We start from the raw sequence: 22899 nt of genomic DNA, 5'->3' as shown, positions 1-22899 counted from the left end.
TACTCGTTTGTGCACCACTGCGGTGTTCGACTAGCGACAGGAGCTTTTAGGACGAGTCCGGTGATCAGTGTACTGGTGAATGCTGGGGTCCCTCCATTGCAGATCAGACGTGCGCAACTGCTTGCCAGTTACGATGCACACGTTCGTAGTTCTCCTGAGCATCCGAGTTACCATCTCCTTTTCCCGCCCGTGGTACTGCATCTCCCGCATCGGCGGCCCAGGTCCGGCTAACGATTGCGGTTCGTGTGCGGTCCCTTCTCTCCGAACTGAAGTCCTTCCCTTTACCACCTCTACTTGGGGTCCGTTCACGTACACCTCCAAGGTGTACTCCTCGGCCGTAGCTTCGTCTGGACCTTTCATGTGGTCCTAAGGACTCCGTTATCCCTGCGGCTCTCCGCTGTCACTTCATCTCGATTCTTGGCATGTTCTGGGGCTCTGAAGTGGTTTACACCGACGGCTCGATGGCTGATGGTCGCGTTGGCTTTGCCTACGTTCACGGCGGTCATATTGAACAGCATTCCTTTCCCAATGGCTGCAGTGTATTCACTGCAGATCTGGTGGCCATTTCTCGTGCACTTAAGTATCTCTTTTGATGCCCTGGGGTGTCTTTTCTTTTGTGTACTGACTCCTTGAGCAGCCTGAAAACTATCGACAAGTGCTAACCTCGTCATCCTTTGGTAGTGCCCTTCCAGGAGTCTATATACCCTCTGGAACGGTCCAGTCGTTCAGTGGTGTTCATCTGGACACCTGGTCACGTCGGAATCCTAGGGAATGAACTTGCTGACAAGCTGGCCAAACAGGCTACACGGAAACCACTTTTGGATATGGACATCCCCGCAACCGACCTGCGTTCATTATTAAGCCGCAAGGTTTTTCAGATTTGGGAGATGGAATGGCAAAATCTCAGTACACACAACAAACTGCAAGCCATTAAGGGGACCACGAATGTGTGGAATCCTCGATGAGGGCCTCTCGTAGGGACTCTGTGGTTCTCTGCCGGCTCCGCATTGACCGTGCCTGGGCCACCCATGGCTACCTCCTGCGCCATGAAGACCCATCTCAGTGTCGGTGCGGTGCCCGGTTGACAGTGGCACATATTCTTCTGCTCTGTCCTTCTTTGGCTGCCCTGCAACTTCATCTTCGGTTGCCGGACTCGTTATCATGGATTTTAGCAGACAACGCCTCATCGGCTGATTTGGTTTTACGTTTCATCCGTGAGGGTGGGTTTTACCATTTGATCTGAGTTTTAGCGCATGTCCTTTGTCCCTCTGTGTCCTCCACCCTAGTGCTTTTAGGGTGGAGGTTGTAATGTGTTGCAGGGTGGCTGGCTTTTCCTTTTTATTTTCGTGGTCGGCCAGCCACTGTAATATGCTTTCTTGTTTTACTCTCTTCTAACTGTTTCTTGCATATGTCTATTGTTTTCTTGTCATCTTCCAAGGGACCGATGATCTCGTAGTTTGTCCCCTTCTACCGCCTCTAAACAAACCAACCAACCAACCAGCCATCTTTCATCTGCATACAGTCACTCAAGGACGACACCTTCACGTACACCACCGCATCATCAGCAAACAACTGCAGATTGCTGCTCACTCTGTTTGACAGATCACTTATGTATATAGCAAATAATGTAACGTTTCGCCTGGGCACTCTGAAAGATCCCTGTGTCTCAGAAGACGAACACTCGCCATCGAGGACAACTCACTGGATTCTATTAAGAAGTCTTTCAGCCACTAACATATGTGGGAACCTAATCTGTATGCTCGTATCTTCATTAAGTCTGCAGTGGGGCACCATGTCAAATGCTTTTCGGAATTCTAGGAATGTGGAATCTGCCTATTGCCCTTCGTCCATAGTTCGAAGGATATCATGTGAGAAAAGGACAAAATGATTTTCGCAGGATCGATGCTTTCTGAAACAGTGCTGATTCGCGGACGGACGTTTTTCCGTCTCATATTTAATATATTCGAACTGAGAATATATACAATAATTCTGCAACAAGTCGACTTTAAGGATATTCGTGTGTAATTTTGCTGGTCCATTCTTTAACCCTCCTCATATACGGGAGTCCGCAGCTCGTGGTCTTGCGGTAGCGTTCTCGCTTCACGCGCACGGGGTCTCTGGTTCGATTCCCGGCGGGGTCAAGGATTTCCCCAGCATCGAGATGACTGGGTGTTGTTGTGTTGTCTTTATCATCATCTTCATCATCATTCATCCCTATTACGGTCTGAGGAAGGCAATGGCAAACCACCTCCGCTAGGACCTTGCCTGGTTGGCGGTGCGGGTCTACCGCATCGTTCCCTACGCTCCTCGGTGTATGGGACATCATCATCATCATATACGGGAGTCGCGTGCGTTTTTCTCCAGTCGCTTGAGACTTCGCACCGGGCGAGATGTTCTCCATAGACGCTAGCTAAGTCTGGGTGTACTCTTTGCACTAAGACACTAAGTGTACTGTACTCTTTGTGAAACTGGTTTGGGATTCCATCCAAACCTGGTGACTTATTTGCATTCGTTTCTGTACAGCAGGGATATTTATTCCTATGTCTTCAATACAGGGGTCTGCACAGTGGTCAAACGATGGTATGTTTGACGATTTTCTTGCGTAAAAAGTTTCTTAAATGCGAAATTTAAAACCTTGGCTTTCCATCCGATATTTTGTACTGTCCCTCGTGACAGGTCAGGAAGTGACTGGATAGTTGCTAAGCCCGACTGCCGCTGGCGTTTGGGTAGGCGCAGGATGAAGTGCACTTGGGCGCCTGATCCCCAAACCTTCCTCGATACGTGTAAATGAACTTGTTATCACGAGGTGTCGAAGAGTTTGTTGAAGAATGGCTACGTGACCTATTGTGGTAGCGACTCCTGTCGTTGCTAGAGTTGCGACAGGATAACAGTTCGCTGATTTGTTTTGTTAACAGACGACCTTGGCTGCGAGAGAATCGTAGTCCGGCCATGTAACCAATGGCGTCTTGTATCTTTTCACCCAGGCCTCCGACTGCGTCTAAAGGCATCTCAGTCTGCGAAGCTGTAATAGCTTTGACTTGCGGGGGTTGGCGGCTAGTCCACTAGATACGTAGCAGGTTGTCTGGTACGATCCAAGTGTCGACTTTGGTTCTCGAATGCCTCAGGAACTGCGATGCTTTTCTGTCGCAGATGTCTTCCTGTGTCAAAAATTGGTGTACGCATTCTTATTATGAGGCAGAGATTTTGCAAATAAGTTCCGCCTTAAGTTACCCGTGGAAGTTGGTCTCAGGTGGCGACATTATCACGTCCTCGACGTCTCCAGCGAAATAGTGATCGAGGTGGCTGACCACCTTGGCAAACTTCGTGGAATCTGTAGATATTCTAGTCTAATGAAAGTTTACCCCAACTTGCTCAAACCGTAGTAAGAGGTTGTGTGGCTAGAAAGACGGCAGCCACACTGCGTGTGGATACTGAAGGTATTGCCGCAGCCGGTGCGCCTGTCACTTTTCGAACTTGGTTTTATGGAAGTCCTTGCCTTTTTTTGTGCTGCTTACGCATGTTGGTTATGTCGGGCCTTTTGTGTGCTGTTTACGCATGCCGATTATATCGGGGTCACCAGTTTCGGAAAGGCTCGTTATGGGCCGTCTGAACAACTTCATTTTTCGTGTCATAATATTCAGATACATTGGACTTGAAATATAATTCTTGCACACCATGGAAAAATCTTAGCACATCTCAGAAGGAGACTATCTTGTTAGGAAAGGTAGCTTAAGAGAAACTTTCCATTGAGTAGATACAACTCTTTAGAACAATAATGTGGAACTATGTACGCTATTGTCACCGAAGAAAGTTGTGCTGTAAAGTCAAACAATAAACGTATATTGTTGATGCTGAAACACAGCGCCTCTGGCAGCTAGTGCGTAAAAAATTTGACAGCCGCGATAAAAACGAAGACTCAGCACAAATACAGCAGACGGCAATCTCGATCGCTACACGCGTTCAACTTTGAGAATTATGTTGTTTCTTTCATTTACTTTACGGATATCGGACTTTTTTTCGACGTTTTTCGACTATGGAGAAGTTTCTTCAAGGTTGAGAAGTTTCTTCCGCTTATTTCACTTCTCTGCAACACGAAGCCAGCTGTGATTTAGTGGTGTTCGCAAGCATTCCTCGTGATAATTTAGACTGACCCAGAACTGTGTTAATTTGATCAAAGTTTAGTGTGTACGACATAGAGAATTCAAAACTGCTCTCCAATCAACAACGTTTATACAGTCGGTCGTTAACGAGACAGATACGAGGAGATGGTTAGTCCAAGCGATGTGGAGTGTTTTCGTGGTTACTTGGACTTTCGTGTTTGCTACCCTTTTTTAGGTGCTCTCCCCCCCTGCTGATTTACGCCAGCCGTTCACCAGCAGCGAAACTGTTGTCACCGTCAGTCAGGCAGTCTTCTCGCCGACAGCATTCGTGTTCATATAGTTTCATAGGCCTAAGGCACTTGAATTCTATACAGTGGGAGTAATTGAAATAATGACAACAACGAAAGGGAAGCCTTTCATTCTCAAGGATGATCATCGCTACCGTATGCACAGAATATATGATGAGTATACGATCTGGTTGTGCGTGAATTCCGAACGGAGTAAGTGCCGAGGCCGACTAAAAATTGTTGTTGCAGAATCATAGTTGAAGAGCAACATTATTGTCAACGTGACGAAGCAGATGTGCTGATTAAGAAACGAATTCGTAACTGCTAGAAAATACTCCCCAAGAAAAAGATGCTGCCAATTTTCCAAATTTTTAAAGAGATATTTCACGATTTGAAAGATAAAGGTTTAGATTTCGTCGCAAATATTTCAGACTATGGGAACTACAAGACTGAATTGTGTAAAGCAAACAGGGAAGTTATTGCGACGTCCCAGAACCTTGGCATTGGTTTGCAGATTCAACTGAGCGAAGACATATTGAAATTAACTGCAGGTAACAGTTTCTTGAAAACTGTCTTCTGGTCTGTTCCTGACAGAAGAATCCTAGCGTTCGACTGGGAAGAAACTGAGAAAATTCCGTGTCAAAATGGAACCGATCTTACGGACAGGTCATTTGAAATTGTTCGAAACACATCAAACAACTGTACACCATACACGCTGACATCGGTAGCACAGGAGATGAGGCGAAGGTATTTCCTGTTTTATTTGCTTTGTTACCTGACGAAAGTCAACATACATATGACAGATTTTTTTCTGCATTGAAAAACACGATGCCTGGGTGGTCACCAAAAACTATAGTGCTTGGCACTTAAATGGCTAGAATTAAAGTTGTGAAAACAGTGTTCTCCGAAACGCCCCTTTGCGATAGCAACTTTCACTTCATCCAATGTTTGGGAAAGAAAATACAAGAACTGGGGATAAGGGAGGAATGCATGGATCGAGAAAAAAAACATTGTTTTGCAGCATGTGTGCCTACAGTGACACGTCCTCCAGCAAACAGTTTTGATGAAGCGTGGGTGGTAGAGGAAATGCCCAGTGGACAAAAGGTCAATCAATGGATAGAAGATCCTAGTATACCAATTGAAATGTGCAATGTTTTTAGCTAGCGACACAGGATCACGAATATCTTCGAAGATTCACATAGGAAACTAAAATGTATACTTGTTGATAAATAAACAGAAGGAAAAAGCGTTAAATGCTATATTTGAAATTAAATAAGATTCTCGTCTCCCTCTTCAAAAAAGAAGAAAATAAATAAGATTATAGTCTCCCTCCTCAAAAAAAGAAGAAAAAGATACATAGATGTTGACCAAAGGTTAAAAGACGTTAGAAGAGTATTTAACGTCTGTGGGGTTTAAGATTACGTTTAAAATATGTGGCTTTCATACAAAAAAAATTGCTTGAGAATTTAAAATTCATAAAATAATAAGTTTAATCATTTGCTGCAGTAATGTAGAAAGAAAAATTTGAAATAAACCATAATAACTACAACGCAGTTGGGCAAAACTCCCCCCCCCCTCCCCTCTCTCTTTTCCCTACTCTGTTGCAGCGTTCTCTGTCCGGCCAAAATATTTGTAGGCGGAAACACAACGTAGACCTCACGGGTCGCAAAGCTCACGACACCGTTTACGTGATTGGCCGTGGCCTCCGCCTTGAGCACTGGCTTGTTCTGAAGTACGGAGGGAGCGAGGGAATGAGTGTGACTGCTCTCCTTGGACATTAGGACAAAAGAAGACAGTATCCATTTAAGGTTGATCAGCATTTTCGGAACCACATGTGAATGTCTTAATCGCTTCTGTTTACTGCATTTGTACGTCTGCAGTGAATATATCGTTAATGAATAGCGTTTCTCTTTTCGGGAGCAGGCAGATTTTGTTTCAAGTGTAAAGACATGGAAAATGTATTTAGAAATGTTGGTTAGTCCGGTGACCAGGGTCATTTAGGATGTGGTTTTATTAAATCGCGTTTACTGTTCAACTGAACTGCTTCTGCTTCAAGAGAGAGACGATAAACGCGTTGAAGAATCTCCTGTGGGTCAGCCAATTTCTAAACAGTGGCTAGTTACGTAATTTGGATTTTCCGCAACATAATTTTGTCTGCCAGGAAGTGGCATCGAATATCAACAGATATTTCCAAGAGCAGACGTCCCTACATAGGTTCTAATGCAGTGGTAGTGTATTTCTCTTAATTCGGGAAGTGCTAATACTGTATGATGCCAGTGTCGTAAAAGATCCCACTGTAATCTAATAGAGGTCTCGACAGCGATCATTACGTTTTGCGCATTGTGACGGGATGTGGGCCCCTACAAAGAATGGGCCAACGAACCGAGAAAGTTTGTTTCTTGTTCTAGTCTGGGAACCTGGTATCTGCACGCAGGCTGCGAGTCGTACATTAGTCCCAACATCGTGCGGTCGAGGTAACTGATATCGTTTGGTCTAACAGCATCATCAGCAGAATAAGATTCTGTACACCTTAGCGAATAGTCATCGGCACTTGTGATTTGAGAGGTCGTATTGCTGGGCTTTTTGTGTACCAGCCATCCATCAAGATATACGACAGCTCGATTTTGTTTACTGGAGGTAACCTGGAGAGATGAATTTTGGTTAACCCACATTCCAGTCGTGTTTTTAATAATTATTTCAACGCATTTGCTGATACAGGGGCTTACCAAAGTTGACCTATGGCATTCGACATGACGAGACTAAAAAAAAATGACTCTGAGCACTATGGGACTTAACATCTGAGGTCATCAGTCCCCTAGAACTTAGAACTACTTAAACCTAACTAAACTAAGGACATCACACACATCCATGCCCGAGGCAGGATTCGAACCTGCGACCGTAGCATTCGCGCGGCTCTAGACTGAAGCGCCTAGAACCGCTCGGCCACCACCGGCCGGCCATGACGAGACTCTTCTCTGTTTCACTATAAGTACGATTATTTTCCCTTGTTGTACAGAGACATTTTGCAAGGTACATTCTTTGAAAACGATGTAATGCCTGTGAAGGCAAATGTTGTCGGTGCCATGGGTGCTGTTACGGGTTTGCTTGATTGGCACTTGAAGTTCTTTTCATTGAATGGGATGCAGAAAAGTGCTGCTTCACTGTGAGATCAAATAAAATTGTTTATGACAGGCAGATGATTGAGCGACTGGACTGCGAAGTCTTCTCTTCAGCCAGTGACTGTATCTCTAGTGATGTGGGCAAATTTTTTGTTTGTAAACCAGTTCACGTTCCACCATATATCCACCGTTTTAGCTTTGCGGTTGTGTCTTGGCGGCTTTCTGGGCAGAGCCGTTTTCGTCCAATCAGATCAAATATTGCTCTCTTTGGGTCGATTGTGATTTTTGTTTGCCGAAAGGCATAACTATAATTGTTGCAACGTATCCACGTGCAGCGAAGACTTGCGGTCTACTTTATTTAGAGTCAGTCTTATTCTCTTCACTATTATAATAGGACATCATGGCAAGTTCATTTCGCTGAAATTTGTGACCCTGATTGAGATTAGGGAGTTAAAGATTTGACCTTCGCCACTAACTCAAATTGGTACCACTTGCTCCGTAGCCGTCACTGTTTCTGACTTTCTACACCGATTTCAAACTATCGGATTTAAAGCTGCTAAACTCCTCTATACGCTGATGCTCTGCCGTTCACTGTAGTAAATAATAGAGTGCGAACCAATGAACGCTCGTGTAATATAGAAACATTCTCGGAGCCACTCACAAGCGGTCAGTAAATGTCCTTTTCAGCCATCCTCCGGATATTGTATACCTAAATGTCCTTCGACAACGGTTATTCTTTGCGAGGACCGTATTTCTTCTTAAATTAAATATGTTTGACCACCAAAGTCGTCAAGCGAAAGAAATACCGTGATAATGGATTGAAGAGTGGGTTTAAGTGCCAAATGCTGTGGCTAAAGGCTCTACACGCAGTCAGACTCACATTGAAATCAGAAGACACTGTTCTCACTTAAATGTGTTTGGTTGCTGAATTATGCACACAAAGATGGATCCAACAGTTAGGAACTGTATCATGCGATACACATGTGTACTTATTTTTATTCTGACGATCGATTTCGGTCACGGTCTGACGATCCTTGAGCCACGAAAGATGTATTTAACTGTGCATTCCACAATTACAATAATTAAACAATACGTTGAAATGCCCTATTTTCTTATTAATTGTAACTAATACTGTACTCCTATCTTCCAGTGTAAACAATACGTCTTTTATTGGCCTAGGATGGTCAGACTGTGAAGTGGTACAGCTATTATTACGCGACACAGTTCCTACAGCCTACAAAAAATATAGATGTGACAGCTGAGAAGCTGTAACTGCGCCAAATTACCAGAACACAGCGCGATGTGTACGCCAAAGCAATGAATATTTTGTTTTTTGTTGCAGGACACCGGCATCGGCATGACGAAGGAAGAGTTGGTGTCCAACCTCGGAACGATCGCGCGATCGGGATCCAAGGTGAGTTCAGCGGCTCCCCTTAAAGGCGTGGGATTACTGCTACAGCATATTGTGTCGGTATGAGAAAATGAGGTCAGAATATGCAAAACAAAAAAAGAGGTCAACGCTCCAAAAGACCACACAACACGAGCTGTAGCGCTACAGTGGTGTAGAACTTGCACCAGAAGATCATATGACCCTCCACCACTGACGTAAGTTGTAAGACTGAAGTGACGTGTCGTGTGTATGTGATAGCTTAGTGTATGAAATCTCCAGAATACGGTGGGTTGACATGGAGGTGTGACATAATGACAAAAAGGAGCTACGCTGATTGGACGTACTCCTGAACACATTTGAATGAAATTGCCCGATTTGGTAGTGTAGCCTATCAACGTGAACTTTCCAACGTACCTCCAAGGAAAAGGTATCTAACGCGGTGTGAGAACATCGGTCTTAAAAGATCCTAACCGACAGACGTCAGATTCTAGTGCCTCGTACTGACAGTAACAGTGAGTTTTAAACCCGACAAAAATCGCTGCTCTCAGTGAATGCTGCTTCAATTCGACCAGTTTCCTGCCGAACGTCGCGAAGGAAAGTGCTTGCAATAACACTGAGAGTAGACCACATCGCCAAACACCGTTGTTCACAGCTGCGCATTTAGCTGCATCTTTTCAGTGTGCCATATAACACAGAAACTGGATGATAGCAGTCTCGAGGCGGTAAGTTTCCGATGAGCCGCGATTTTTCCTCTTCCCAAATGACGATAGGTGTCGAATGCACCTGTAACACGTTGAGGCAGTACGAGGGCTATGCCGAAAGTTTTTAGCAGCCCGTAAACCGTAAGACGGAGGACAATGGGGTTGTTTTCATTCGAAAGAGCGATGTTTTTCGACCTTGGGACGTGCGCGCGCAGCCCCTAGTTAGCGGTGATCCCCCCACAGTGCGGTAAGAAAGCACAGGCAGTGCTGAGTCAGAGACGGCGCAGGATGGAGCTGTCGCGCCGCGACTTTCGCGCCATGGCTTTTTACGATTATAAAAAGGGTTTAAGTGGCGAAGAATGCCATTCTTCTTTGCTGCGTGTTTTTGGTGAAGCTTCCCCTTCTAGGGCCACAGTTGGAAATTGGTTTCGAGAGTTTTCGAGGAGTCGGCAGCCAATTGAAGATGAACCTCGTCCCGGTCGGCCAACAACAGCTGTGACTCCTGAAAACATTGATGCTGGGAGGAAAATGATCAAAGAAGATCCATATCTTACATTTTGCGACATTGAAGGGACCGTAAATATTGGATCAACAGCAGCACAGACCATCGTTCATAGTCACTTAGGCCTTACTAAGAGATGTGCCCGTTGGGTGCCACATTCCCTGACAGAAAGCCAAAAGGAGGCGAGAGTGGACTAGTGTCGTATCATGCTCGAAAAATTCAACGGAGAGAATTCTCAAGACACCTACAATATCGTCACAGGTGATGAGACGTGGGTCTACCATTATGACCCCGAAACGAAGAGACAGTCTTCTGTGTGGTGCTTTCCAGGGGAGGAATCACCACAAAAGTTCGACGAAGTCGGAGCTCTGGAAAAAAGGTGGTGGCAACTTTTTTTCACAAAGATCGGGCATCTCACCTCTGTGACATTGGACATACGTCGTACAGTCAATGTTGAATGGTACGTGAACGATTGTCTTCCAAAAGTCATCGCCACATGGAAGTTACAGCATCCAAAGTCCAAGAGTGGGCACCTTCTGCTGCATCACGACAATGCATCTGTGCACAGGACTGCCAGAACGATGGACTTTCTGGAGAAGGAAAGAGTGGAGTGTAACCCCATCCCCCCTATCACCTGACCTGGCCCCCTGTGACTTCTTTCTGTTCCCTAATACTAAGGAAAAAATTCTAGGGCAACGGTTTTCATCAGATGAAGAGGCCATTGCAGCGTACGAGAGTGCACTGAGTGGCATCCCAAAAGAAGCTTGGACTGGCACATTTTCTAAGTGGTTTCAGAGAATGGAAAAATGTATACCTACTAATGGAGAGTATTTTGAAAAGTTGTAAACTTTTTTTTTGCAAATAAATTTTTTTTCACACATTCTGCTAAAAACTTTCGGCATAGCCCTCGTATGCGGACGCTGTATTTCACGCCTGAGATTGTTCAGTGATGTATTGCGGATGTTTTTTGTACCATGTTTTGGGCTCATTCAGGTTACAGTGAACATCAACCAGGATCTTTATTTCAACATTCTCTATGACCAAGTGTTGACTTTTCTTCTATATTTTCTTGATATGTAGCCTACATTGTGGAAATTCTCGTCTTCCAAGATGGCAACATCCGTTTGGATAGGGCTACAGGTATACGTCCGTGGTTTGACGAAACTTAGACGCACTATTACATCTCCACTGGGCCACTTAATTACACCGTCTTAATTTCGTAAAAGTATATGTCAGAACCACTTGGAGAATGGGGGGAAATGTAGCCTGTCAATTCGGCACCTCTAAAGGATGTACTCTTCAGTAAGCAGGCTTAGCTGGATAGCACATATCTAAAGAAACTTGAGGACTCTCATCCTCAACGAATTTATGGCAGAGGCAGCCTTACACGGTATTAGCGTGATGTGCCCAGAGTGACTAATGTATTGTAGGATGTGGATTTGCAGCTCGTATAGAAGTGGAAAGGGGCGCAAGATCAGGATGCGTAAAAGTCCCACTGGTTGAACGCAGATCACGATTACTTTGATTTATGCATTTAACACCAACAAACAAAAGACGTAATCGAAGTTGTTTCTCATTCCCCTCCATACCGTTGACAATCGAGATATGTAGCTGTTTTCCCTTCCATTTGTCACAGGCACAAATATTTCGAACAAGTGTTGCGTACGGTACAATTCTTGTTTGTGCCACTTGAAGCACAGCAAAATATTTCAGGATCATTCAATCAACTCAATATTGAAGAAGATACACTATGTGATCAAAACTACCCGGACACCTGGCTGAAATGACTTACAAGTTCGTGGCGCACTCCATCGGCAATGCTGGAATTCAGTATGGTGTTGGCCCACCCTTAGCCTTGATAACAGCTTCTACATGCGCAGGCATACGTTGTCAGGTGCTAGAAGGTTTCTTGGGGAATGGCAGCCCAATCTTCACGGAGTGCTGCACTGAGGAGAGGTATCGACGTCCGTCGGTGAGGTCTGGCACGAAGTCGGCGTTCCAAAACATCCCAAAGGTGTTCTATAGAATTCAGGTCAGGACTCTGTGCAGGCCAGTCCATTACAGGAATGTTATTGTCCGGGTAACCACTCCGCCACAGGCTGTGCATTATGAGCAAGTGCTCGATCGTGTTGGAAGATGGAGACTGCATCTCCGAATTGCTCTTCAGCAATGGGAAGCAAGAAGGTGATTGAAACATCAGTGTAGGCCTGTGCTGTGATAGTGCCACGCAAAGCAACAAGGGGTGCAAGCCCCTCCATTAAAAACACGACCACACCATAACACCACCGCCTCCGAATTTTACTGTTGGTACTACACGTGCTGGCAGATGACGTTCACCGGACATTCGCCATACCCACACCCTACCATCGGATCGCCACAGTGTGTACCGTGATTCGTCACTCCACACAACGTTTTTCCATTGTTAAATCGTCCAATGTTCACGCTCCTTACACTAAGCGAGGCGTCGTTTGGCATTTACCGGCGTGATGTGTGACATATGAGCAGTTGTTCGACCATGAAAACCAAGTTTTCTCACCTCCCTCATAACTGTCATAGTACTTGTTGTGGATCCAGATGCAAACTTTCTGGCAGAAGGTGTGCAACAGACCGAGACTCGAACTCGGGACCTTTGCCTTTCGCGGGAAAGTGCTCTCCCATATGAGCTACGCAAGCACGACTCACGACCCGTCCCCACAGCGTTAATTCTGCCAGTACCTCGTTTCCTACCTTCCAAACTTCACAAACGTTCTTCTGCGAACCTTGCAGAACTAGCTGTGGGTAAGCCACGTCTGGACAATATCCCTTCTTCCGGGCGTGCTAGTTCTGCAAGGTTCGCAGAAGAGCTTCTGTGAAGTTTGGAAAGTAGGAGATGAGGTACTGGCAGAATTGAAGCTGTGGGGATGGGTCGTGAGTCGTGCTTGGGTAACTCAGTCGGTAGAGCACTTGCCCGCGAAGGGTAAAGGTCCGGACTTCGAGTCTCGGTCCGGCGCACAATTTTAATCTGCCAGGAAGTTCCATATCAGCACACACTCCGCTGCAGAGTGAAAATCTCATTCTGGATTCTGATGCAGTTTGTAATTCCTGTGTGATGGTCTGGATAGATGTCTGCCTATTACACATTACGACCCTCTTCAATTGTCGGCGGTCTCTGTCAGTCAACAGACGAGGTTGGTCTGTACGCTTTTGTGCTGTACGTATCCCTTCACGTTTCCACTTCACTATCACATTGGAAACAGTGGACCTAGGGATGTTTAGGAGCGTGGAAATCTAACGTACAGACGTATGGTACAAGTGATGCCCATTACGTTACCACGTTCGAAGTCCGTGAGTTCCGCGGAGCGCCCCATTGTACTCTCTCACTATGTCTAATGACTACTGAGGTCCTTGATATGGAGTACCTGGTAGTAGTTGGCAGCACAATGCACCTAAAATGAAAAACATATGTTTTTGGGCGTGTCCGGATACTTTGGTCACTGTCATTGTGTATCTTAAGGCCGATAGTACACACACCGTCGACCAGTAACTAAAATCTCCCAATACCGAGGAACTCGCAGATTTACGCGAACAGGCGTGTTAGTTTCGTTGCTGCGCTTGTAGGTTTTTCTTTTTTTATAGTGGGAGTAGAGGGTCAATGGCTAAACGGTAAAAGAACATACTAGAGGTTGAAGGGCCTCGTTCGATCCCCGTTCAGCCCTGTGATTTTCGTCTGTCAGTTTTCAGTTCTGTCACGTTTGAAGTGTTCTCTGTACATACATCTTCCCATAGATCATGGGGCGACAGCAGTTACTATATCCCTAGTATCTAAAAATTAGCCAGTGCTTGTTAATGTGAAATGTGCCGAGCAGTACCACGGTTCTTAATCTCCAGTAAACAGGGACATGACGCTACACAAATGATTAGCATTACAGACCTACACATGCACTATGACTGTGGAAATTCACCAAGGAGTAGCTGCACATGTGTTGCAGTCATAGACACTAGACGTCGTGGCATGGAATCAAAAAGCGCCTGAATACGCTGCTGGGGAAAATTCTGCCACGCGGTTTGTAGGAGCGTCCACAGAGCGTCAAGAGAGGCTGCAGGAGGACCTGAACGAACAAGTTGCCGGCCGACCGTATCCCCAGACATGTCCGATTGGAGATATGTCAGGTGAACGGGTAGGCCAGGAGAGAGCAGTGGTAACCGTCATTCGTCGAAGACGGCTTGCACTTTCCTCGCCACTTGCAGCCAGGCCTTGTCCTGTTGAAACACGGCATGTAGAACTTCCTGCAGGAGGGGCAGTGCCTCGGGCTGTAAAACATTTTTGATGTCGCGGTAGTTACTCAGATTGCCCTCAAGACGTAGGAGGCGAGATTGCGTGTTACAGACAATGACTCCCAATGCCATCACACTTGGCGTTTGTCTGCTATGACGCTCAGCAATATAGTCTGCCCGATTGCGTTCACCACGACATAGAACGCTTACATGGCGGTAACTGTAGGACAAGTTGAAGCGGGACTCGGCCGAAAAACTACATTTTGCCACTCAGCACACCAGTGTCGGAGTTCACATGCCATTTGCAGTCTGCAGCGTTGATGGGTTGGCCGATGGAAGCCGACGCAATGGCATGCATGCCACCAGTCCAGGCCACGGAACACTGCGTCGAACCGTCGACGCAAACATGTCCAACACCCATTGCAGTGCTCCAGCTTCGCACCAACACTGCGAACGAAGCTGTACCGTCCGTTACGGCCAAGTGGACAAGATGGCGCTGTGGTCATATTGTGTCCTCCAGTACCCTGTCGGAGCTGTGTACGGCCCTCTTCTTTCCACTGGTCCCATACACGCCTCAGTGTTGAAGCAACGTACCCTGTACTAGCCGCAGTATCACGGAACGACAGATCGCGTACCGGAGACCAATCATTCTGTCCCATTCGAACGCTCTCACACGCCGATATTCGACCCTGTGATGTCGGCGGATCATAGTGGCACTTGGTTACAAATTTCCACTTCGTATGACGGCTCCGCATCGACTGAGCGTTGCGTAACACTGACCTGCCCGGTCACACAAAAGTGGGCCTACGTGCGCGCCACCACTGTGCCATTTAAATCACTTATTATGATTGTGCTGTTCTACATACCGTCTTATCGTGGCGTGTTGCAGACCATTGCTTCTGAGTGGTTCAAATGGCTCGGAGCACTATGGGACTTAACATCTATGGCCATCAGTCCCCTACAACTTAGAACTACTTAAACCTAACTAACCTAAGGACATCACACAACACCCAGTCATTACGAGGCAGAGAAAATCCCTGACCCCGCCGGAATCGAACCCGGGAACCCGGGCGCGGGAAGCGAGAACGCTACCGCACGACCACGAGCTGCGGGCGCTTCTGAGTGGTACACTTTTTATAAATAGTAGTGTAATGTTGACCTGCGTTGTTACAGCGTTGCGATTGCAACGCTGTTTACTTGTGGTCCTCTGGAAAGAAGTCTTCTTGCTTCTTGCACATATTATTAATTGAGTTCGTCTTATACCTCTCGGTAGCTCATTCATAAAGTGCTCTAGACCACGGATCTCAAGGTCGCGTATTCGACACCATGCCGGTATTACGATTTTTTCGTGTCACTTATCAAGTCTTTCGTTATGACGGTATTTGTTAATGTGAAAACCACTGTTGCTCACGACTACAACTATTAAGATGAGAACGAACTGTCTTAAAAGACCTCTTGGTCAGTGGCTACTGAGGAAAAATACCCGAAGACGTCTTTCTTGGGATCTTTAAGTTCATAAGATTGGACCTTCAGTATCAGTTTACCAGCTGAGCGTAGAAGAGATTGCACAGGACGAAAATACACTCGTCAGTACCACGGTAGATTCTGTCGTTTGCCCCAGGAGGATGCGGAACGGATACTTATAACACGCAAAATGTTAATCACTTTATTACAACATAGATAATAAGAATTACTTAACTTTGTACAATTGATTTCCATAGGAATTGTATAATTATTTACTAGTGGCTCAGAACCTTATCGTATCACTTGATACAGACTCAGTACAAGTTTCTCACCCAGAGTACATTTGACGTCACGTTTCACTTAGGGTTCTGGCTAAAGCATTGATCACACTGCTGGCCTACTAGGAGCCCATGATCGCGGACTGAGGCTGAGCGGTCCTGTGCCCGGCTGTAAGTGGAGGAGCGGTTGCGGCGGCCTACCGAAACGTTTCTGGAAGTGGTTACGCCGGTGTATTCGTCGATGCGGCTTGCAGCGCGTATCTCCTCCTGTGGTTGCGTTACGAAATACCTACCTTGTTTCGGCACCTCGCTCTACGGGTGACACCAAAGAAGGCATAAGTAGAGCAATGAGTGGATGTTTATCCAGAACACAAAGAACACCAAAATGATGTCTTACTCAAAGTAATCCGCGTAGAAGACGATGTACAATTTCACAGCAGCGGAGATTACAGGCTTTTAGGTGGCAACTGCTAACAACCGTCCTGAATACGGACTGCCAACTTATCTAAGAAACAGCCTTAGCAGCTATGAAGTGTTGCCTTCAACCTCAGTTGACAACGTTCTCAAAGTTACATTTGAAGTGGGGAACTCGACGATAGTCAATTTGTACAAACCACCAGGATGCAATTAGTCTTCTACACCTGAGACGCCGTGCTAAACCCACAGGACAGGGCAAGTACTTAAATTGTGGAAAGGGGCCAAAATAAGCGGCTGTCAGTTATACACTCGAACTTACAACTTTATGTATTTGACCAAACATTACAAGAGCCAAGAAAATTAAAAAAAAACAAAAAACACAGCATTAATTTTTGGAACTTAATAACCGGTTGAATACGCCATACAATCTCATGCCTTAAGGGAAAGACCACTTTAATTTAAAATCGGCTGAAAGCCAATAACTTAAAGCTCAAACCAAAATCAGAAATTTAAAAGGCAGAAGGCCTTATCTTAAATCAGTTCTTTTAATTAGGCTGAAGGCCCAAACGATCTCCCACCTTAAGAGCAAAACAACTTTAATTCAAAATCGGCCCATCACTTAAGACTCAACAAAATTAAATTTTTAAAAAGGCCAAAGGCCTTACTTAAAACAGTTCTTTAAATTAGGCTGAAGGCTCAAACAATCTTACACTTTAAGGGCAAAACGACCTTAATTTAAAAATCGTCTACAAGCCATAAAAAAAACAACAACAAATAAGAAAAGGCATTACACCCAACGGCGCTCACAAGTTTCCGCGGGTCGGCCTGGAATTCAAACACTAACGCTCACTTAGGTGAGACAGGCAGTCGACTCAACCATTCTCGATCCGACGACAACCCAACCGACAGACGGTCAACGGACCCACCGACAAGATAACTTCCGCTCCACCCGAGCAGCTCACAACAGATGGTTCAGTGGAACAACGTAGAGAGTATTGGCGCCCACAACCAATTATACATTGAGCTGTCAAACTACACATCGTACTGGACAGCGACAACACGATGAGGAAAATACACTGCCTGAATTTACGCCAACGGCCAAGGCAGGTAACCGGAACGTTAACGGTCACAAGGCAGGAGATTCCGCTGGTGCACTTCAATTCAAATAACCAAGTAGAGTTAAACTCCACCGGAGGGTGGCCAAAATTTGACAACTTGAAAACTCACGTTGTTGCTCGCTGGAATGTCCCAACAACCGTCAATGAAATCCAAACGACACCATGTGAACAGTCGAGACTAGCTGGTAGATTAAGTGAAAACTCAACTTTCGTGTCCAGGATCAGTGAACGACGGACGTCGTAGCAATGGGAACAGCACCACACACTCCGACCGCGCGTAGACGACGCAATCTGCGCCGGCCAAACTACGCGCCGCGGAGATTCCTCGCTGCTCCACGCCAACCGACCAACTGCCCGCACACAGCACAGCCGGAAACCATAAGCGCCAGGACAAAGATAGTACAAGGTGCGAATATCGATACACACCGCTGCTGCCACTCGCGGAGAGAGAGAGCATAATAGCATAATCGCGATAACCGCGGGAGACTAAACACAGAATAGCAACCAAGGTTTAGTAAAACGCATAACATGAGCCATCCACGGCTCACCACCTCTGCTCACGACACAACAGGAAAGTATCGTCGCTGCTGGCTTCAAAAGCCACTGTATACTCTGGGGATGTAAGGAATTTTACGAAAATGGATGAGATGGATAAAACTCACCTTCAAAAACGACAACAGATTGATTAGCGAACTGGAAAACGCAGCAAAACTATGCATACCAAGGGGTTACCACACAGAATACATTCCAGGCAGGAACTAAGACAGCGAAAGGCTTCTCAAGGAATTTGAAGACACTGGTGACCCTTCAACTACGTTCGACCTTTTACAATCACCAAATGTGAGCAATCAGATGGAAGGAAACAGTAGCCTCCTTGGGCCGTACTCACTCCATGAGGAAGGCCTGGTTCTTAAGGAGGAAGCTGGGTACAGCAAACACCACCATCCGACAATAATAAGAAACAGTCGGCTCCACAAACATCAGAGTTTTCCGTCCCATTTCATTTGGAAGAAACCATAGAAGCTATAAAGAACATGCAGCTTACAAAGACAGCAAGCATTGATGGTATTCACCCTGAGTTTCTGTTCCACAATGATCCTGCTTCTGTCAAACGGAGGAACACATTCTTTTTAAACATATTACGAGTCAGATCTTCAAGAAAACTAAGATAATTGCTGACTCAAGCCAAACAAAGATCCCTCAAAAGTTATAAACTACCGTCCCATTGCTCTCCTTAGTGCCAAATGCAAGCTCCTGGGGAGACTTATTCATAATAGAATCTGCTCAACCATCAACAACCGTAAACCCTTAGATCAAGCTAAGACGGGGAAGAGGAGGTGAGGAAAAGGTTCTGTTAAAAGCAGTTCATATCGAAAACGGCTTTGAGAAGCAGAAGATAAACATGGGGGTCTGCTTCGAACTGTCTACAGCCTGTGATACCGTGTGGCATGACAGACGCTTGCTCAAATTCATCAGTGCCATTCCGTGTCGGAAACTAATCACTCTAATTGGAAACGTGCTGAACAGTAGATACTTAGGTGTTCTCAGAGAACTCTAAAAGCTGAGTTCACATAATAAATAATGGTATCTCATAAGGTTCCGTTATGGCCCCATTCCTTTTTAATTTATGTATGACCTTCCAGAAACAAAGTCCAGGAAATTTATTTACACTGATGATATTGCTGGGATCGCTCAGATCAAAACCAAACATCAGACCTGAAGATAATGGCTGAATACTTCAAATGTAATTCTCTCCTCGAAAGATAGTTGTATCAACTTTCCAGCTACGGAATAAACAAGCAAATTACAAAACTAAGATCACACTTAGAGATAAGACTCATATCGCAACACTCCAAAATAGCTTGGAGTGACCCTAGACAGGTCTTTGACATACAAAATCCATATACAGAATGTGGCAACTAAAATCAAAACTCATAACAATACTCCAGAATTTAACAGGAACCGCCTGGGGTGTCACTGTAACCGTCCTCGGATCATCAGCTTTAGCCCTTTCATATTCAGTCGCGGAATATTGCTGTTCTACTTTGTTAAACAGTGCTTACACTAATACAGTTGACACACAGCTCAGTCAATGAGTGCACCTCATCACAAGGTGTATTCGCTCCACAAACACACAATGACTACTGAATCCTTAGTAATATGCCATCACCATTAAAGAGATAACAGTCATTGCTGATCATCTAAACAAAAATAATTTAAAAAAACGGCATTTTGTGTGTGTGTGTGTGTGTGTGTGTGTGTGTGTGTGTGTGTGTGTGTGTGTGTGTGTGTGTGTGTGTTGGGGCTTATGGGCACTCAACGTCGAGGTCATCAGCGCCCTGACACACATTAAAGGGAACGAATGTGGGCAGACATTACCAGTTCATTCAAAAATTATATTATAACCCTAGCGATTTGGGTCTACAAAGGCATCGTGGCACGCATCAATCAGTCTGCAGGACAATAACGTCAACATGCAAGAAGCCTGAGGCAATCAATGGTATGAACAATCTTCCAATAAGCATCACCAACTGATCAAAACTCCGTGGAAGCAACCAGCAGGTTGTCATCTACCCTGACGACACTTGTGCTTACTGAATCAGACCAGAACCGAGTGGGACAGACGTGGAGCATTACTGCGCCAAAGAGGATAGAAGTCCTGTCCCCAGTATGACTTTGACGAGCCGGCCGAAGTGGCCGTGCGGTTAAAGGCGCTGCAGTCTGGAACCGCAAGACCGCTACGGTCGCAGGTTCGAATCCTGCGTCGGGCATGGATGTTTGTGATGTCCTTAGGTTAGTTAGGTTTAACTAGTTCTAAGTTCTAGGGGACTAATGACCTCAGCAGTTGAGTCCCATAGTGCTCAGAGCCATTTTGACTTTGACGAAGACTGCAAACAGTGTAATGTCCTTTCAGGAGATTCAAAGAGATAGTTGAAAACTTTTACAATTTATCTGCAGAAACTTCTGACTAGATCACAAACCTTGACTTAAGAGGTATAAACCCATTACGAACTTAGAGATTGTTTGTATCTGCATAGAAATGTATATATCTGTTTTAAATAGTTATCTAGTATTTCCCACGTCATCATTCGTTAAATACATAAAATGTGAAAATGTCGAGTAGCACCATTGTTGGGAATCCACGTAAAACTGTAGGCTATGTTAGTTGTTTCAAAGATCGGAGCAAGATAATGGCTCCCACCTCCGACACTACCATGCCTGTAGTCGAGACGGCTAAGTTGATCCATGGCAGTCGCAGTGCGCTGGGCGTGGAAGCTTCACGCTCCTACCTCAACCAATCACATAAGGCGATTTTTTAAACGTCTCTATGCCAGCGCCTCAGTGTTGTCAAAGTTCTATAGACGGTCATTGTTTTCGCATGCAGCCGTTTGAGCTTTACAGTTTAAGCTGGCAACAGTGCTGCTAGCTGTCAGGGTACTTCTACGCAAACTCGACTGAAGGAAAGGTCGACGAACAGTATGTTGCTTTTCCCAGCAGTGTCAGTGAAAAGGTTGGTACGTCTCTGGCTCCTTGGTATCAAGAGATGACTTCTGTGTAAAGACAGAGTGGAACAAAGTGTTCCGATTGTCCGAGACGTTTTCTAAAGCGAGGAGTAGGGAAATTTTTCTCCCCTCGGCGCGGGTGTTGAGACGGCGGCGGGGGCTATACCTCTCCCCTCGGCTGATTGTCGCTATAGATCTGCACGGCGGGGCCAGAGTCCGGCAGACAGATGACTCAATCTGCGGCCGGACAAAGGCGTCCGTCACACCGCGCCGGGCTTGCAGGTAGCTGGCTGGCCTGGCTAGCTAGCTGCTGCTACTGCTGCTCCTAGCCAGGGACTGCACACAGCTGTCGTGAAACATCCACCGTTTTGTCAGGAAACTTGTGCTACCGATAGCTAGATACCTCCAACATGTCGGTCGAGTTATCGACTTTATTCTTCTACACACATGAACAAGTACTTAACGGCGTAATGTAATTTGATTTAAAATTACAATACTTCATAGAAAAGTGAAGCACTCAGAAAAAATGGTCGGATGTCAATGTAGCTTTGTACACGAACATTTACTGTAGCCGAGTTTGCGTAAGAAGTACCTTGACATCTAGCAGCACAGTTGGCAGCTTTCAGCTGTGAAGCTCAAACGGCTGCAGTCGAAAACAATATCGTCTACAGAACTGTGACAACACTGAGGCGCTGGCGTAGAGAAGTGTATAAAATCCCCTTGCGTGGTTGGTTGAGTTAGGAGCGCGAAGCTTCCGCGCCCAGCGCACGCTAACTGTCAGTTTTGCTCCGTCGATAATACCCTCGATGTGAACGCGACGTTAAACTGTAATCTTCCTTCCTTCATTAAGCAGAGCGGTCGTAAGCGCGTGTGGCAAGAAGTATGACAGTGATCATCGTCGCACCAACATGTTTTTCACATTACTATCAAGTGCCAACTAATTTAAATCAGACTTTCGGCCCTTAAAATCGTTCCATTGCTTCTCTATTCCGACAAAGGTTTTCGGTAGTGTTGCATCTGTTGTTCAGTACATACGACTGTGGTGGAGCATGCTTCGTGATTGCTTTGGAAAGATAGATGCAGTATGTTGCTAATTATTCTGTTGGATTTGAGCAACGATCTTATCTTTCCTTTGGAAGACACTAGATGAAACACCTACGACAGGCAAATGAGGGTTAGCGTGGGAATAATTTATAAAGTTTTGAAACTCAGAGAAAATACTCATAGGGGATAGGATTGTAAGAAACAGAAAAATTCTCTCCCCCTTGCGCTTGCATCCCCCTCCTCCACCTCTTAATTTTTTTACCTTTCGCAGTCATTAGGAAAAACTGTTCATTTTTCGAAGGTAAAAAAAAATTCTTGTGAAGTTCTGCTCAAAGGAGGTCACATGCCTGTTTTAATAAAGATAATTAGTTTTCAGGACAATCTATCTGGAAGATTAAAAATCCATTAGTTTCTAATTTTGGCATAACTGTCAGCTTCGATTTTAATTCAATTAATTATTTCTTCTGTTTCTCCACAACTACTTACCCTTTATACAATTAGAAATACATATGTAGCACATAAACGTTAGTATTAAAACCGGAGAGTAAAAACCGAGAGATTGAAATTCCTATTAAAACTGACATTTATTGATTCAGAACAATTCTACTATACTGATTTTTGCTCGGAATTATGCAGCTTCATATTGGAATTAAAATCATTTGTCATGAGACTTACGAATTATTATACACTCCTGGAAATTGAAATAAGAACACCGTGAATTC

At 45.2% G+C, this 22899-nt stretch overlaps 1 protein-coding gene across 1 annotated transcript in view; it reads left to right on the top strand.

Annotated features, from left to right (window-relative positions):
- LOC126412152 (heat shock protein 75 kDa, mitochondrial) overlaps positions 1-22899 on the top strand; it is a 383507-nt gene that overhangs the window by 240377 nt on the left and 120231 nt on the right. Inside the window, exon 5 of the mRNA XM_050081610.1 lies at positions 8849-8920. Coding sequence (XP_049937567.1) covers positions 8849-8920 — 72 coding nt within the window. The remainder of the gene's footprint in view (positions 1-8848; positions 8921-22899) is intronic.

The sequence above is a fragment of the Schistocerca serialis genome, chromosome 7 (assembly GCF_023864345.2).
Source record: "Schistocerca serialis cubense isolate TAMUIC-IGC-003099 chromosome 7, iqSchSeri2.2, whole genome shotgun sequence".
Taxonomy (NCBI): domain Eukaryota; kingdom Metazoa; phylum Arthropoda; class Insecta; order Orthoptera; family Acrididae; genus Schistocerca; species Schistocerca serialis.
Note: the sequence above shows the minus strand (reverse complement) of the source record. Positions and strands in the feature narration are given on the sequence as shown.